Raw genomic sequence first — 16,270 nt, 5'->3', positions numbered from 1 at the left:
GTGACCAAAGAGCTCGATTTACATGTCATTTGTCATCGGGTTCCAATCCAAGTTCCAATGCCGTTTAGCAAACTCCAGGTGTTTACATTTGTTGGAAGACACACACACCAGTGGTGGGTTTGGCATCAAAATGAGAATGCATAAGCAGATAATAACACTCCAACACACACATAACATGCACACACATTTATACTGACTCTACACACACACGCACACATGCACACACACTCACAAACAATCATAATTTACGCTGCTGCTAGTATGTTTATCATATATCCTGATGCCTAGTCACCTTACCCCTATACAAATCTACCTCCATCACACCAGTATCCCTGCACATTGTAAATATGGAACTGACTCTTTATATACAGTGAGGAGAACAAGTATTTGATACACTGCCGATTTTGCAGGTTTTCCTACTTACAAAGCATGTAGTCTGTAATTTTTATCATAGGTACACTTCAACTGCATTTTATTGCATGACATAAGTATTTGATACATCAGAAAAGCAGAACTTAATATTTGGTACAGAGATTGCAATTACAGAGATCATACGTTTCCTGTAGGTCTTGACCAGGTTTGCACACACTGCAGCAGGGATTTTGGCCCACTCCTCCATACAGACCTTCTCCAGATCCTTCAGGTTTCGGGGCAGTCGCTGGGCAATACGGACTTTCAGCTCCCTCCAAAGATTTTCTATTGGGTTCAGGTCTGGAGACTGGCTAGGCCACTCCAGGACCTTGAGATGCTTCTTACGGAGCCACTCCTTAGTTGCCCTGGTTGTGTGTTTCGGGTCGTTGTCATGCTGGAAGACCCAGCCACGACCCATCTTCAATGCTCTTAATGAGGGAAGGAGGTTGTTGGCCAAGATCTCGCGATACATGGCCCCATCCATCCTCCCCTCAATACAGTGCAGTCGTCCTGTCCCCTTTGCAGAAAAGCATCCCCAAAGAATGATGTTTCCACCTCCATGCTTCACGGTTGGGATGGTGTTCTTGGGGTTGTACTCATCCTTCTTCTTCCTCCAAACATGGCGTGTGGAGTTTAGACCAAAAAGCTATATTTTTGTCTCATCAGACCACATGACGTTCTCCCATTCCTCCTCTGGATCATCCAGATGGTCATTGGCAAACTTCAGATGGGCCTGGACATGCGCTGGCTTGAGCAGGGGGACCTTGCGTGCGCTGCAGGATTTTAATCCATGACGGCGTAATGTGTTACTAATGGTTTTCTTTGAGACTGTGGTCCCAGCTCTCTTCAGGTCATTGACCAAGTCCTGCCGTGTAGTTCTGGGCTGATCCCCCACCTTCCTCATAATCATTGATGCCCCACGAGGTGAGATCTTGCATGGAGCCCCAGACCGAGGGTGATTGACCGTCATCTTGAACTTCTTCCATTTTCTAATAATTGCGCCAACAGTTTTTGCCTTCTCACCAAGCTGCTTGCCTATTGTCCTGTAGCCCATCCCAGCCTTGTGCAGGTCTACAATTTTATCCCTGATGTCCTTACACAGCTCTCTGGTCTTGGCCATTGTGGAGAGGTTGGAGTCTGTTTGATTGAGTGTGTGGACAGGTGTCTTTTATACAGGTAACGAGTTCAAAGAGGTGCAGTTAATACAGGTAATGAGTGGAGAACAGGAGGGCTTCTTAAAGAAAAACTAACAGGTCTGTGAGAGCCGGAATTCTTACTGGTTGGTAGGTGATCAAATACTTATGTCATGCAATAAAATGCAAATTAATTACTTAAAAATCATACAATGTGATTTTCTGGATTTTTGTTTTAGATTCCGTCTCTCACAGTTGAAGTGTACCTATGATAAAAAATTACAGACCTCTACATGCTTGGTAAGTAGGAAAACCTGCAAAATCGGCAGTGTATCAAATACTTGTTCTCCCCACTGTAGCGTCTTACTTTCTCGTATTTTTCTTATTTCTTATTATTATTTATTGTATGGTTTTGTTCTACTGTTTAATGCTTTATTGATTACTGTTGGAGCTAGCAAGACAGACATTTCACTGTACTTGTGCACGTGACATAAAAAATGGAAACATCTATTTGTTTAATTTCTGAATGGGCAACTCATATGATTGATTGTAAACTCATATTGACGTGATGGTGATGGTACAAATTTCAGATTGAATAAATAGGAGTATAAAAGCAAGGCTATTTAAGTGACTGCCACTTTAAAAGCTGTGAAGGTATTAGTATTAGGTCCTGTCCAGTGTGATTGCAAAATAATCCAGTGAGCTGTGAGTAAAAAAGGGGAAAAACTGAAAAAAGCTTCAGCTTGTTGTCCTGCCAAGTTCTGTAAAAGGAGCCCTGCCCGGTGAGATCCCTGTTTCTGTGGCTCCCCCCTTTCCCCCTCTTCCCAGATCCCTCTCTTTTCCTCTCTCCCTCTCCCCTCATCACTCTTTTCCTCGCCTCCCAATCCCCCTATTTTCTTAGAGCCTACTGTGGATAGAGAGGGAACTGGGACACATCTGGTCCGCTGGAACTGAATCTGGAGAGAGAAACGCCAACCTTTCCCACAAAGGTAAGGAAAACCTAACCGTTCAACAAGACCACAGGCTGAAAAGGTTGAGAAGTTTCAGTCTTGTGACTTTCGATTATTCTAATAAGGTTTTCATGTGATATGTCGGCGAGTAGACCATTGATAATGCAGGGTTTTACATTGTTATACTGTAGCAGAAGAGAATGGGGTACAATACTTTCTTAACTATTTTTCATTCACCACTTTAGGAGCTTTAATGCATGTAGGTCACTGGACAGAGCTCTGTTACAGTTACCTCATAATCCGGTCTTAATGTTTTCTCACATTGTTTGGCCATAGGCAGGAAAAGTGTTTGGCCATAAGCAGGGAAACTGAGGGGAAGACTGATTGTATGGTTCATCTGCCTTCAATCATCACATCATAGTCACTTCCCTTTCACAGGTCATGGTGCATTGTATCCAGTGACAACTTGGCACTGCAACTTCAACCCTCTCACTACAGCTAATAATACTGTAATTATCTTGTTGTGATTTTTTTTTGTATTCCGAGTGCAATAGATATCATTAGGACACAATCTAATTTGTTGGCTTGGGATGGTCTTCAGCACTAAACTGTTTTTGTGTGTTCTATTTTTCAGCTAACTTGGGTTCTGCTGCTGTCCCCTGCAGATTGACGAGGGATGTGTCTACCTGGCTGGCACAGCAGCAAAGTCAATCTCTAAGTGTGCACAGAGGGATGCATTTCCTGGACAACATGCAGCGTTGACAAAATACTTCTATTCTGCTGGTGTTCACAGCTGTTGTGGACCACCTGCACCCACCTCTCGCTCTGACGTCTCTGAAAACCGACAAGGAGGAAGACACAGAAAGGCAGGCGGGCCAGCATGATGTTGGAGGAATTCTCTACCAGCAACACAGACGGGACTGAGACGCGTGCCGAGAAGATAGATCATGGGACTGTGAGGCCCAGGAACCCACATAGGGACCAGCAGAGAGTTCAAGTTAAATTACACTCTGGTGACACAGATGCACCGCCACCGCCATCACCACCGGATAAACACTCCAGCAATGGCTGCCGTGCAGTGGAGTCTCTGGATGCTGGATCGAGGCAGAGAGAGTGTGTGACTGTGCGGCCTGCCAGTAAACCTTCAGGCTGCTGCTATGGCGTAAGCCGCAGGAAGGGCCTTGTGCCTTGTGGACTGTGCTGCAGCCAAAGCAAACCGATCACAGTAGTCTGCAGTGATCCTGACAGTAACACGCCAGTCCAGAGAGCAGGGATCTCACCTCAGACGTACACAGCGGATAAAACAGGATATGTTACACAGAGCATTGTGGGTACTGTAGTACATCATGGTACAGATGTACGCAGGAGTGTCATGGAGTTGGAGTCGCAGGAGTTGTCTCCTCTGTGTAATGCAAGGACACTACCAGGTGGGGGCAAGAACTGGTTTCAGGGCTTGCTCTACTCTGGTACCTCCTTAAGTGATAATAGAGTAAAGGATGCTGTAAGGGCCAAAGTGTCAGGCTCAGCATCCTCAGTCCCATCTTCCCCCATAAGAGTCACTATGGGCAGCTTCGCCTTCTGTCTCGTAGAGGAGATGACATCATCAACAGTCGCCGACACCAGCTGTGCCCACGGACTCAGAGATGGGCACATCATCCCAGGGGGCAAAGCCAAAACGCAAAGGTGCTCTACAATGGCGCTCCTTCCCACCAGCCCTCCTAAAAGCCCCACGTCTTTAAAGATGGCCTCAGACAATGGGTTAGGATTTGACTGCGAGACTGAGGATGACTTTGTATATAATAAGCGGGAGCGTTCGACGGTCCTGGTCCGTAGGTTCTTGAGGGATAACCAGAGGGTGAAGAAGTCTGTGTGTACAGGAACTAGGGCTATCATCAGGACATTACCCTCGTGGAGGATCAATGAGGAGGTGTGGGACGCTGTCTGCAGAAGGGACCATTTCTTTGGGCCTAGTAAATACAGTCGCTTGAGTGGATACAGTGGACACAGTTCAACCTCTCAGAGTCTACATCTGCAAGCGTGTAAACCTCTCCTTGGAAAAAAAGACATATTTTTTGAGGTAAGAACAAACACACAGCATTCATGGTTCCATTGAGCAAAACGGTGTCACTTTTAGTTTAAAATCTAATTTGGAAAAGCCCTAGACTACACTGGACTGTGAAAACCCCTGCTACAGTATGTAATAGTTACTACATACAGAGAGCAGTGTGAGCCAAAACTCACAGAGCTGCAGGGGAAATGGGGGTTGGGGCAGCTGGGTAGGAGAGCAGAGGGGAGGGGTGGTTAAGTTAAGTAGAACACTAGAGGCCTGTATTATAGAGGGTGCGTCTCAAAAGCACCTCATTCCATATAGTGCATTACTTTTCAACAAAGCTTTATGGTCAAAAGTAGTGCACTATATAGGGAATAGGGTGTCATTTGAGATGCAGCAAGAGGGTCTGGGATTGCTGCTCTGCTCCAGTGGGTACACACCCAATGGAAAAGTTAGGCTACACCATTACATCACAATCACTTGGCAGATGGTTACAGTCTCAACCATGAGAAACAAATAAAGTCAATGGAAAACAAAGCACACACCCTCCAGAGTTTGTTTTTAAGGTGCTGCCGAGTCAAAAACAACAAGCTTCAGGGGAAATGAAAGGAATAACCTACATACTTAGCCTACTTATTGGTCCATACTGTGTTAATGGTTTGGCTTGTAGACCCAGAGCAGGTCAAAGCATTCATAGCCTGTATGGAAAGAAGAACCGCTGAGATTAGGATGATTAGAGAGAACTGGTGATGGTGATGTCTGTATTGATTTCGAATACATTTATTTTTCCAGAACCATAATGGAAATATTTTGTTTTTATCCTCAATAATTGTGTATGTATGTCAAGTTAATATAACACAATAAATAGTTTATGAGTACATTCATAAAGAGGGGGATGAGGAGTGGCATAAACTCAGATGGGTTATGGTGCTTTAAAGTGGCAATCTGAGATAGAAACAATCTGCAGACCTCATTCAGTACTAATTCTGCAGCGGCAATAGACTCTACCCTGCAGGTAACAATACAGGGGATTATACTGCCACCTAGTGGTAAGATACATATTGGTATGCTCACTCGAACCCTTGGAACAGAGAAGTGTCCAATCTTATCTGGAAAACACTGCTGTTTGCTCCAGTCAAAGCAATAACACAACTGATTCAACTTATCAATAAATAATAGTCTGCAATCAATACTTTATTAGTTGAATTTGGGCAATAACGTTTCAATCTAATTCTGGTAAATTAATTGCACTCCTTTGAAAATAAATTATATGGCTGATTTAAATCAAATCAAATCAAATTGTATTTGCTACATGCGCCGAATACAACAGGTGTAGACATTACCATGAAATGCTTACTTACAGCCCTTAACCAAAAATGCATTTATTTTTTAATAAAAAAGTACAATAAAACAACAACAACAAAAAAGTGTTGAGAAAAAAAGAGCAGAAGTAAAATATAATAACAGTAGGGAGGCTATATACAAGGGAGTACCGGTGCAGAGTCAATGTGCAGGGGAACCAGCTAGTTGAGGTAGTTGAGGTAATATGTACATGTACATGTGGGTAGAGATTTAACTGGCAGCCATGGAAATTGAATTAACTCCAACTATTTTTATACAATAGGTATTTGTACCGGAGGAGGCTGGTAGGAGGAGCTATAGGAGGACGGGCTCATTATAATGGCTGGAATGGAATAAATGGAACGGAGTCAAACATGTGGTTTCCATATGTTTGATGTGTTTGATACGGTTCCATTAACTCCATTCCAGCCATTATAATGAGCCTGCCCTCCTATAGCTCCTCCCACCAGCTTCCACTGATTTGTACTAAACCACCATGGTCTCAGCAGAAAATAAGACTTTAAGATCCTTGTTAAGTCGTTTCTGTAGAAAATAATGCCAGAATCTGTGTCAGTAAGCAAGTGATCAAGGTTAAAATAGGTAATTTTAGGGTTGGCTGAACTCATAGAAAACACAACACTTGTTACATAAAACTTTTAACTGTGGGTCAGGGTTAAGGACAATTCAGGGAATTATTAGGGAAAATTCTGTGAAAGAAAACATTGCCATTGAAAATAACAGCTAGGTAATTGAATAAACAATTGTGATTGGTAACTTTGTGTGCATGCGTACGTGCGTGCGTGTGTGTGTGTGTGCATGTCCTGTGTGTGTCTTGAGTGCACTAACTGCCAACCAATGCGTTAACATAAGGCTTTGTTTATATAGTAAAGAGATTTTCACTCATCACCCAAACTGCAGCCTTTCGTAGAATGGCTGTGTGGCAAAAAACATTGCTGTCTTGGTTTTGAAATACATTGGGATCAAATGTATTTACAATATGATATGAAAGATGTAGGCATATGTCTATGAGCTGAAGACCTGGGATAACTATAGTTGTAACCAGGGTCGCAACTTTGGTTTTAGAAGTGGGGGGGACATAAAAAATGTTTTATCCTGTAGGATAAACACTCCAAACAGCCTACCCGACCTCTTGGAGGTGTTCGAATGGTTCTAAAGCACACCATTGCCTCGTTTTGTATCACATTCTAATGATCAAATGTAATCCCGTGTAGCTCAGTTGGTAGAGCATGGCGCTTGCAACGCCAGGGTTGTGGGTTCGTTTCCCATGGGGGGCCAGTATGAAAAGAAAATGTATGCACTCAATAACTGTAAGTCGATCTGGATAAGAGCGTCTTACTAAATGACTAAAATGTAAATAAAACTGGGGGGGACAAAAATACAGTTTCATGTCCCCCAGTGAAAGTTGCGCCCCTGGTTTTAACTATGCTTTGTGGAAAGTAGCATTTTTTTCTGGGGAACAAATACTTACTTTGGAGGTGATAATAACTCTTTGAATACAGACCTGAGAAAGCAACTACTTAAACATGTCCCCCAGTGAAAGTTGCGCCCCTGGTTTTAACTGTGCTTTGTGGAAAGTAGCATTTTTTTCTGGGGAACAAATACTTACTTTAGAGATGATAATAACTCTTTGAATACAGATCTGAGAAAGCAACTACTTAAACAAATATATTTGAATACAGATCTCAGGAAGTAACTACTTTTGAATGTCCATTGCCCCAGGTTTACATTTTAAAGTCAAACCAATTAACCAATGATATTTTGTACAGATAAGTATAAATAAGTTGTGAAGCTCAACTACTGTGTGACTCTTTCAACATGCAACTGAAAAGGTTGAAAGCTGCAATTAATTTTATGATACCTGAAAACACTGCAGAGTAATTCAAAGCCATTTGCAAATGTTGTAAACAGTAAGTTGGATGCTTAGCAAAAACAACTTCAATCCCTTTGTCTATGTGGCAGGGCTTGAAAACTATTACAGACTACAAAAAGAAGCACAGCCGCGAGCTGCCCAGTGACACAAGCCTACCAGACGAGCTAAATCACTTCTATGCTTGCTTCGAGGCAAGCAACACTGAAACATGCATGAGAGCATCAGCTGTTCCGGATGACTATGTAATCACGTTCTCAAATACCTTCAAATATTATTCGGTTTTCTGAGAGGTATTCAACATTTTCTGAGACCTGTATTTGAATATCAAAGAAAATAGTTGCCTTTTAGTTTAAACTCTATATAAATTATATTCGACTACCTTGAGTATTTGAAAAGTTGGTATTTTCAAAGAAACAAAACAATACAACTATTTTCTGCCCAGGGCTGATGAGCTGTGACCATTTTCTCCCTGTATATTTTAGTTGAAGCCCAAGGCATCTCGTATCAACTCCTGACATCAGACCATTGCAGGTAAAAAAACAACAACATTGTATTGAAAAGACCTGGCTGTTTTTAATACAGAACTGAGAACTGTAATTAGTCTATGTTTCATATTTCTATCTATCTGCAACGCTTTCCATTTTCCATCACCCTAATGAGAGAGAGAGAGAGAGAGAAAAAGAGAGAGCAAGAGAGAGAGAGAGCTATTGAATGAGCCCACAGTAGTCATTGGTGAATTACATCACAGTGGCTAATACTGGGTATGCAGTCACTGTAGTGGTTTACAGTAGGAGATGAGATGGTGATGTGTGTTTTACATATAAATGTAATGTTATTTTCCTAATACCTCCTCTTACTAAAGCCCAGTCTCCCTAACCATATAAGGGGAGCTGTCCCAAAACACACACACACACTCTTTCTCTTTCTCTCTCTCTCTCTCACTCTCACTCTCACTCTCACTCTCACTCTCACTCTCACTCTCACTCTCACTCTCACTCTCACTCTCACTCTCACTCTCTCTCTCTCTCTCTCTCTCTCTCTCTCTCTCTCTCTCTCTCTCTCTCTCTCTCTCTCTCTCTCTCTCTCTCTCTCTCTCTCTCTCTCTCTCTCTCTCTCTCTCTCTCTCTCTCTCTCTCTCTGGTTTCAGACATGCTCTCTCTCTTCTGTCTCAAACAGATCTCTCTCCTCTCTTCCTCTCTCACTACAAACTGGAACATACGGACATGACATGACTATTGCGGATTTACTGACTTTCACCAATTTTGGAGGCTGTATCACATTAGGCATGATCTTCTAATGTAAGTCAGAATATATTTTCTCATTTTTTCAGATGGTTTATTCAAAGAAAGCAGTAGCACTAGTACTTTAGTAACATTTCTACCAAACCATGCATACTATAATCTTTGCTATCCATATCAGTGGGGATCGCTCGAATTAGAGTTTGATTGTCTTTCTGATGGTAAATGTGGGTCCTATTTGTCGGTCTTCAGATGGCTGGAGCGTAATCCGAGAACCTTGATACTGATCAACTGTTTTGTAAAACCCTACCAGACATAGGCATAGCGTTGCTTATTACAGTTGCTCATGACAGTGTTGCAAGGGTTCCATACATGTTCTTGTCAACTATCATTTCAGGTGGTTTCATTAGAAAACATACAGTACATGCATCCTTGTTACAAGAGCTGCAGTATTATAGTCTATTGAAGGCTCTATGGATGGCTGAAGTTTCACGTTTTTTTAGTTGTATGTACAGGATACACATGGTATACACTTCCAACGAAATGCTTACTTGCAGATTTCTTCTCGACAATGCAACAATAAGAAATAATAAAATATAAGAATACGAACATAAAGTAAATGGCTCAGTAGAATAGAATAAACATTTTAGCGTGAGTATAATACAGAAAGAGACAATTTATAGTCCAATATTTATATATGTTATGGGGAAGGGGTGTGTGTGTGTGTGTATTTGTGTGTGTGTGTGTGTGTATATGTGTGGATGAGTGTGTTGATGAGTATATATCTGTTTGGATGAGTGCGTGAGTGAGTGCATGTGTGCTAAGGTGCAGAGAGTCAATGCAGGTGGTCGGTCCAGTTCAAGTGTTCAGCAGTCTGATTGCTTGTAGATAGAAACTGTCTCTGAGCCTGTTGGTATCAGACCTAATGCTCCGATACCGTCTGCCCAACGGCAAGGGAGTGAACAGCTGACGTTGAGGGAGAGGTTGTTGTCCTGGCACCACAATGCCAGTTCACATACCTCCTCCCTATAGGCTGACTCATCATTGTTTTCTTATCAGGCCTACAACCGTGGTGTCGTCAGCAAACTTGATGAGGGAGTTAGCGTCGCGCAATGCCACTCAGCAGAGGGACACCCCTGGGGGCCCCCTGTGTTAAGAGTCAGTGTGGAGGAGGTGTTGTTGCTAGTCCTGACAGCCTGTGGTCTGCCTGTCAGGAAGTACAGGATCCAGTTGCATAGAGTGGTGTCCAGACCCAGGGCTCTGAACTTGTTGTCGAGGTTGGAGGGAACAATAGTGTTGAATGCTTAACTGTATTCAATGAACAGCATTCTCACATAGGTGTTCCTCTTGTCCAGATGCGTTACGGCTGTGTGAATAATGAAGGAAATGGCATCTTCTATGGAGTGGTAGGCAAATTGGAGTGGGTCCAGTGTGCCTGGCATGCTGGCCTTGATGTGGGCCATGACCAGCCTCTTGAAGCACTTCATGATGACCGGGGTGAGTGCGACAGGGCGATAGTCATTTGGGCATATCATCTTGGTTTTCTTGGGCACGGGGACGATGGTGGTCTCCTTGAAGCAGGAGGGGACTACAGCCTGGGACAGGTTGAAGTTGTCCGAAAAGACGCCGCCAGCTGGTCAGCACACACCCTGAGGACACGGCCAGGGATGTCATCGGGGCCGGCGGCTTTGTGAGTATTCACTCTTTTGAGAGTTTTCCTCACGCCAGCCTCGAAGATACCAAAAACCTTAACAAGATTCTATTGCAGAGGGATGTGTACCCCTGGTTTGGTGTAATATGGCAGAATAGTTACTTCAATCCTAATTTCTAGCCAATGTATAGATTGTATTCCTATGGAGTAAGTGTCCGGTCCATGGCCAACTTCTGCAGCAACCTTGCACAATTTATAAAATGTAGTAGGGTGTTCTAAATAAATAAATAATAAAAAAATGTTCTCTCTCATCCCACTAGACTAAATATACAGTATGTGTTCTGTTTAATTTAAACAGATAGAAATGTATAAACTGACTACATGAGTTTAAATTATTATATGAAAGGTATTTGAGTAACACTTAAAATGAATGTAACATTTCTAAAGGGTTCGTAGAGTTTATCAGTAGTTTAAAGACAGATGGTAATAAACAGTTATTACTATTTGAGAGAGAATGTTTTTTTTATTGGTTTAGGCCTAGAAATCATTGTACAAGTACTAGCAACAAGCTGAATGGAAAGTAGGACTACAACTCACCTTCTTTTTTTAAATATTGAAACTTTACAAATTTACAAAACCACATATAACAACACTGTGTGTGCAGCTCAATAACCAAGGCTTTCTCTCCTCATCTCCTACCTTCACCTGCTCTGATATGAAAGAACTGCACTGGTATATGCAAATACTAAGGCTTCTTCTACCATATCGCTCTCACCTTCCCCATGATCAGCACATAATGAAGGGAGAGTGGATGAGGAGAGGAAGCCTTCCTGCGGCTAGGGAACCCTGACCTGTTCACCAGACGTGCTACCTTGTCCAGGACCTGCTGTTTTCGACTTTCTCTCTCTCTCTACCACACCTGCTGTCTCGTCCTCTGAATGCTCGGCTATGAAAAGCCAACTGACATTTACTCCTGAGGTACTGACCTGTTGCACCCTCTACAACCACTGTGATTATTATTTGACCCTGCTGGTCATCTATGAACATTTGAACATCTTGAAGAACAATCTGGCCTTAAATGGCCATGTACTCTTGTAATCGCCACCTGGCACAGCCAGAAGAGGACTGGCCACCCCTCAGAGCCTGGTTCCTCTCTAGGTTTCTACCTAGGTTCCTGCCTTTCTAGGGAGTTTTTCCTAGCCACCGTGCATCTACATCTGCATTGCTTGCTGTTTGGGGTTTTAGGCTGGGTTTCTGCATAGCACTTCGTGACATCTGCTGATGTAAAAAGGGCTTTATAAATACATTTGATTGATTGATTGACTATAGACAATTGAGATGCACCCTATGATCATGTTCAAATCGACCAAAATCCTGAGCTTTGAGTGAGAATGACCAGATTTTACCATACAACCATTTGACAAATGAGGTCCATTGATGGCCATTCTCCCAACGTCTGTGGAGGCCTCTGATCCAGCCCAGCGCATGCTGGGTCATATTCATTAGGGCAAAACGTTTTGATTTTTTAAAATACGGAAAACAAAAATAAGCTGTTCTTATTGGGGGCTGATAAACAACCAGAAATAACAATTGATTTTCTGGTTCAAAGCTAAACTTAGATATGTTATTTCAGTTGTCGAGTCTATTAGACCATGGCCATTTCAAGCTTATCTTTCTAAAAAATAAAAGGTTATTTCAGAATATTTAGGCAAATTAGCTGGCTAAGTTTTTGAACCCACTTTGTAGTATACCCCTCAGGTATAGTCCCTCCCTGTTTTTGTCAGTTTTCTTCCGTTTGGTGCCTAATGCACATGACCCAGAGTTTGATGAAGCATGTGGCTGTGGAGCCGGTGGAGCTGTGCAGGTATCAGACTGTCTAAACATGGCTGATTGATCCTTGATAAGGATGGAGGCCGGGCCAGGCCAGACCAGGCAAGGGGATGTACACGTCCTGGAAAACAAAATATTTAGTCAGTACTGACGCTCTCCAGACCTGAGATGCATGCCATAGAGAGTGCTGGAGGAAAGAGTAAGTCACTTGAGCATTCAGATGATACAGTCGGTAGGCTAAACTAAATGATGCACAGCCTGGTCTCAAATCTGTTTGTGCTGTCTTGCCAACTCCTATGGTCGTTGGTCACTGGCAAGACAGCGCAGACAGAACTGGGAGTCTGGGACGAGGCTAGCAAAAATGTGCTAACTGTGTCAAAGGTAGACTGGAAATAGGACATCATCATACAGTGTTTCCCCTATATTCATTGCTCACCGCTGCTAAATTGTTGCCAACGCTGCATAAAATATGATGCAATTTTTAAAATATATATATTATTATATTGACTAAATGAATAGTCGTTTGCGCAAAGACTGGAAGTCTATGGGAACAGCTAGCATGTAATTGCGCTAATGCTAGTAGTAATGCACCCCACCCTTGCCACCACTGCTGAAAAGAATCCTAGGGGAAACACTGTCATCATACATAATTGGCTGGGGCAACCTCCGGGTTACAGAAATCAACAACAACACAGTTCAAATCTGTCAAGACTGATGCTATTGACTCTTACCAATGTAGCCATGTCTCAAGGGAGGGCACATATTTGTTTTATGTCTGTAAGCAAGAAGACACCCTGCTGTGTATGATATCTGCACATAGGTATAGAAGTATGGAGTATGGAAGAATCAAATCAAATCAAATCAAATTTTATTGGCCACATGCGCCGAATACAACAGGTGCAGACATTACAGTGAAATGCTTACTTACAGCCCTTAACCAACAGTGCATTTATTTTTAACAAAAAAGTTTAAAAAAACAACAACAAAAAAAGTGTTGAGAAAAAAAGAGCAGAAGTAAAATAAAATAACAGTAGGGAGGCTATATATACAGGGGGGTACCGGTGCAGAGTCAATGTGCGGGGGCACCGGCTAGTTGAGGTAGTTGAAGTAATATGTACATGTGGGTAGAGTTAAAGTGACTATGCATAAATAATTAACAGAGTAGCAACAGCGTAAAAGGATGGGGTGGGGGGGGGCAGTGCAAATAGTCTGGGTAGCCATGATTAGCTGTTCAGGAGTCTTATGGCTTGGGGGTAGAAGCTGTTGAGAAGTCTTTTGGACCTAGACTTGGCACTCCGGTACCGCTTGCCGTGCGGTAGCAGAGAGAACAGTCTATGACTAGGGTGGCTGGAGTCTTTGACAATTTTGAGGGCCTTCCTCTGACACCGCCTGGTATAGAGGTCCTGGATGGCAGGAAGCTTGGCCCCAGTGATGTACTGGGCCGTACGCACTACCCTCTGTAGTGCCTTGCGGTCGGAGGCCAAGCAGTTGCCATACCAGGTGGTGATGCAACCAGTCAGGATGCTCTCGATGGTGCAGCTGTATAATTTTTTGAGGATCTGAGGACCCATGCCAAATCTTTTCAGTCTCCTGAGGGGAATAGGCTTTGTCGTGCCCTCTTCACGACTGTCTTGGTGTGTTTGGACCATGATAGTTCGTTGGTGATGTGGACACCAAGGAACTTGAAGCTCTCAACCTGTTCCACTACAGCCCCGTCGATGAGAATGGGGGCGTGCTCAGTCCTCTTTTTTTTCCTGTAGTCCACAATCATCTCCTTTGTCTTGGTCATGTTGAGGGAGAGGTTGTTATCCTGGCACCACACGGCCAGGTCTCTGACCTCCTCCCTATAGGCTGTCTCATCGTTGTCGGTGATCAGGCCTACCACTGTTGTGACGTCGGCAAACTTAATGATGGTGTTGGATTCGTGCCTGGCCATGCAATCATGGGTGAACAGGGAGTACAGGAGGGGACTGAGCACGCACCCCTGAGGGGCCCCCGTGTTGAGGATCAGTGTGGCAGATGTGTTGTTACCTACCCTTACCACCTGGGGGTGGCCCGTCAGGAAGTCCAGGATCCAGTTGCAGAGGGAGGTGTTTAGTCTCAGGATCCTTAGCTTAGTGATGAGCTTTGAGGGCACTATGGTGTTGAATGCTGAGCTGTAGTCAATGAATAGCATTCTCACGTAGGTGTTCCTCTTGTCCAGGTGGGAAAGGGCAGTGTGGAGTGCAATAGAGATTGCATCATCTGTGGATCTGTTGGGGCGGTATGCAAATTGGAGTGGGTCTAGGGTTTCTGGGATAATGCTGTTGATGTGAGCCATGACCAGCCTTTCAAAGCACTTCATGGCTACAGACATCAGTGCTACGGGTCGGTAGTCATTTAGGCAGGTTATCTTAGAGTCCTTGGGCACGGGGACTATGGTGGTCTGCTTGAAACAAGTTGGTATTACAGACTCAGTCAGGGACATGTTGAAAATGTCAGTGAAGACACTTGCCAGTTGGTCAGCACATGCTCGGAGTACACGTCCTGGTAATCCGTCTGGCCCTGCGGCCTTGTGAATGTTGACCTGCTTAAAAGTCTTACTCACATCGGCTACGGAGAGCGTGATCACATAGTCATCCGGAACAGCTGGTGCTCTCATGCATGCTTCAGTGTTGCTTGCCTCGAAGCGAGCATAGAAGTGGTTTAGCTCGTCTGGAAGTCTTGTGTCACTGGGCAGCTCGTGGCTGTGCTTCCCTTTGTAGTCTGTAATAGTTTTCAAGCCCTACCACATCCGACGAGCATCAGAGCCAGTGTAGTACGATTCAATCTTAGTCCTGTATTGACTCTTTGCCTGTTTGATGGTTCATCGGAGGGCATAGCGGGATTTCTTATAAGCGTCCGGGTTAGAGTCCCGCTCCTTGAAAGCGGCAGCTCTACCCTTTAGCTCAGTGCGGATGTTTCCTGTAATCCATGGCTTCTGGTTGGGGTATGTACGTACGGTCACTGTGGGGACAACATCATCGATGCACTTATTGATGAAGCCAGTGACTGATGTGGTGTACTCCTCAATGCTATCTGAAGAATCCCGGAACATGTTCCAGTCTGTGCTAGCAAAACAGTCCTGTAGCTTAGCATCTGCGTCATCTGAAGAATGAACAAACGCGTGTGTGTGTGTCTGGTGCATGCATGCGTCTGTTCATTAGTGTGTTCATTCATGTGTTGAAGAGAATAATATAATTTATGACTATGAGTTCCATACCCTTTAAAGGAACCGAAGGAGGATAAAGTGCTGTGAGGATGATGTGAATATAATTTCTGAATATTCGACTCCAGGGAGTAAATATTTGGTTTAGCTAAAGCACAATGTCTGTTAGGCTCTGCCAGCTGGATCCGCACCCCTGTCTCCTCTCTCTCTCCTCTCTCCCCATACTGACTAACAGCCAAAAGGGGCTGGGGAGGGGTGGTGGTGGGGTGCGGGCTGTATGTCCTGGGCAGGGGGGTGGTCCTACGGAGGGTTGGTGGAGGGTGGGGGCTAGTGGTCCTGAGGAGGGGTGGTGATGGTGGTGGTAGGGGGTTGCTCCCTTTCTCCTCTCTCTCTCCCAATACTGGATAACAGACACAGTTGGGGAGGGGCTGTGGTGGTGGGGGCCTTCCATGGGTGTTACTTTCCTGGGCACCAATCCTAACTCCTGACCTTCCTCTCATCTTTCCCCATACTGGCTAACAGCCACAGGGGGTAGAAGTCATGGGGAGGGGTGGTGGTGGTTTACAGACAGAACATCTCAAAGATCCC

The 16,270-nt window shown here is 44.0% G+C and overlaps 1 protein-coding gene across 1 annotated transcript in view; it reads left to right on the top strand.

The window, feature by feature from the left end:
* The first annotated feature begins 2,449 nt into the window (after window positions 1-2,449).
* LOC121574185 (1-phosphatidylinositol 4,5-bisphosphate phosphodiesterase epsilon-1) overlaps window positions 2,450-16,270 on the top strand; it is a 51,470-nt gene continuing 37,649 nt past the window's right edge. The window contains exons 1-2 of the mRNA XM_041886828.2: window positions 2,450-2,533; window positions 3,129-4,571. Of these exons, the coding sequence (XP_041742762.2) occupies window positions 3,375-4,571 (1,197 nt within the window). The 5' untranslated portion in view covers window positions 2,450-2,533; window positions 3,129-3,374. The remainder of the gene's footprint in view (window positions 2,534-3,128; window positions 4,572-16,270) is intronic.

This window comes from Coregonus clupeaformis, chromosome 1, assembly GCF_020615455.1.
Source record: "Coregonus clupeaformis isolate EN_2021a chromosome 1, ASM2061545v1, whole genome shotgun sequence".
Taxonomy (NCBI): Eukaryota; Metazoa; Chordata; class Actinopteri; order Salmoniformes; family Salmonidae; genus Coregonus; species Coregonus clupeaformis.
This window is presented reverse-complemented; position numbering and strand designations above follow the sequence as displayed.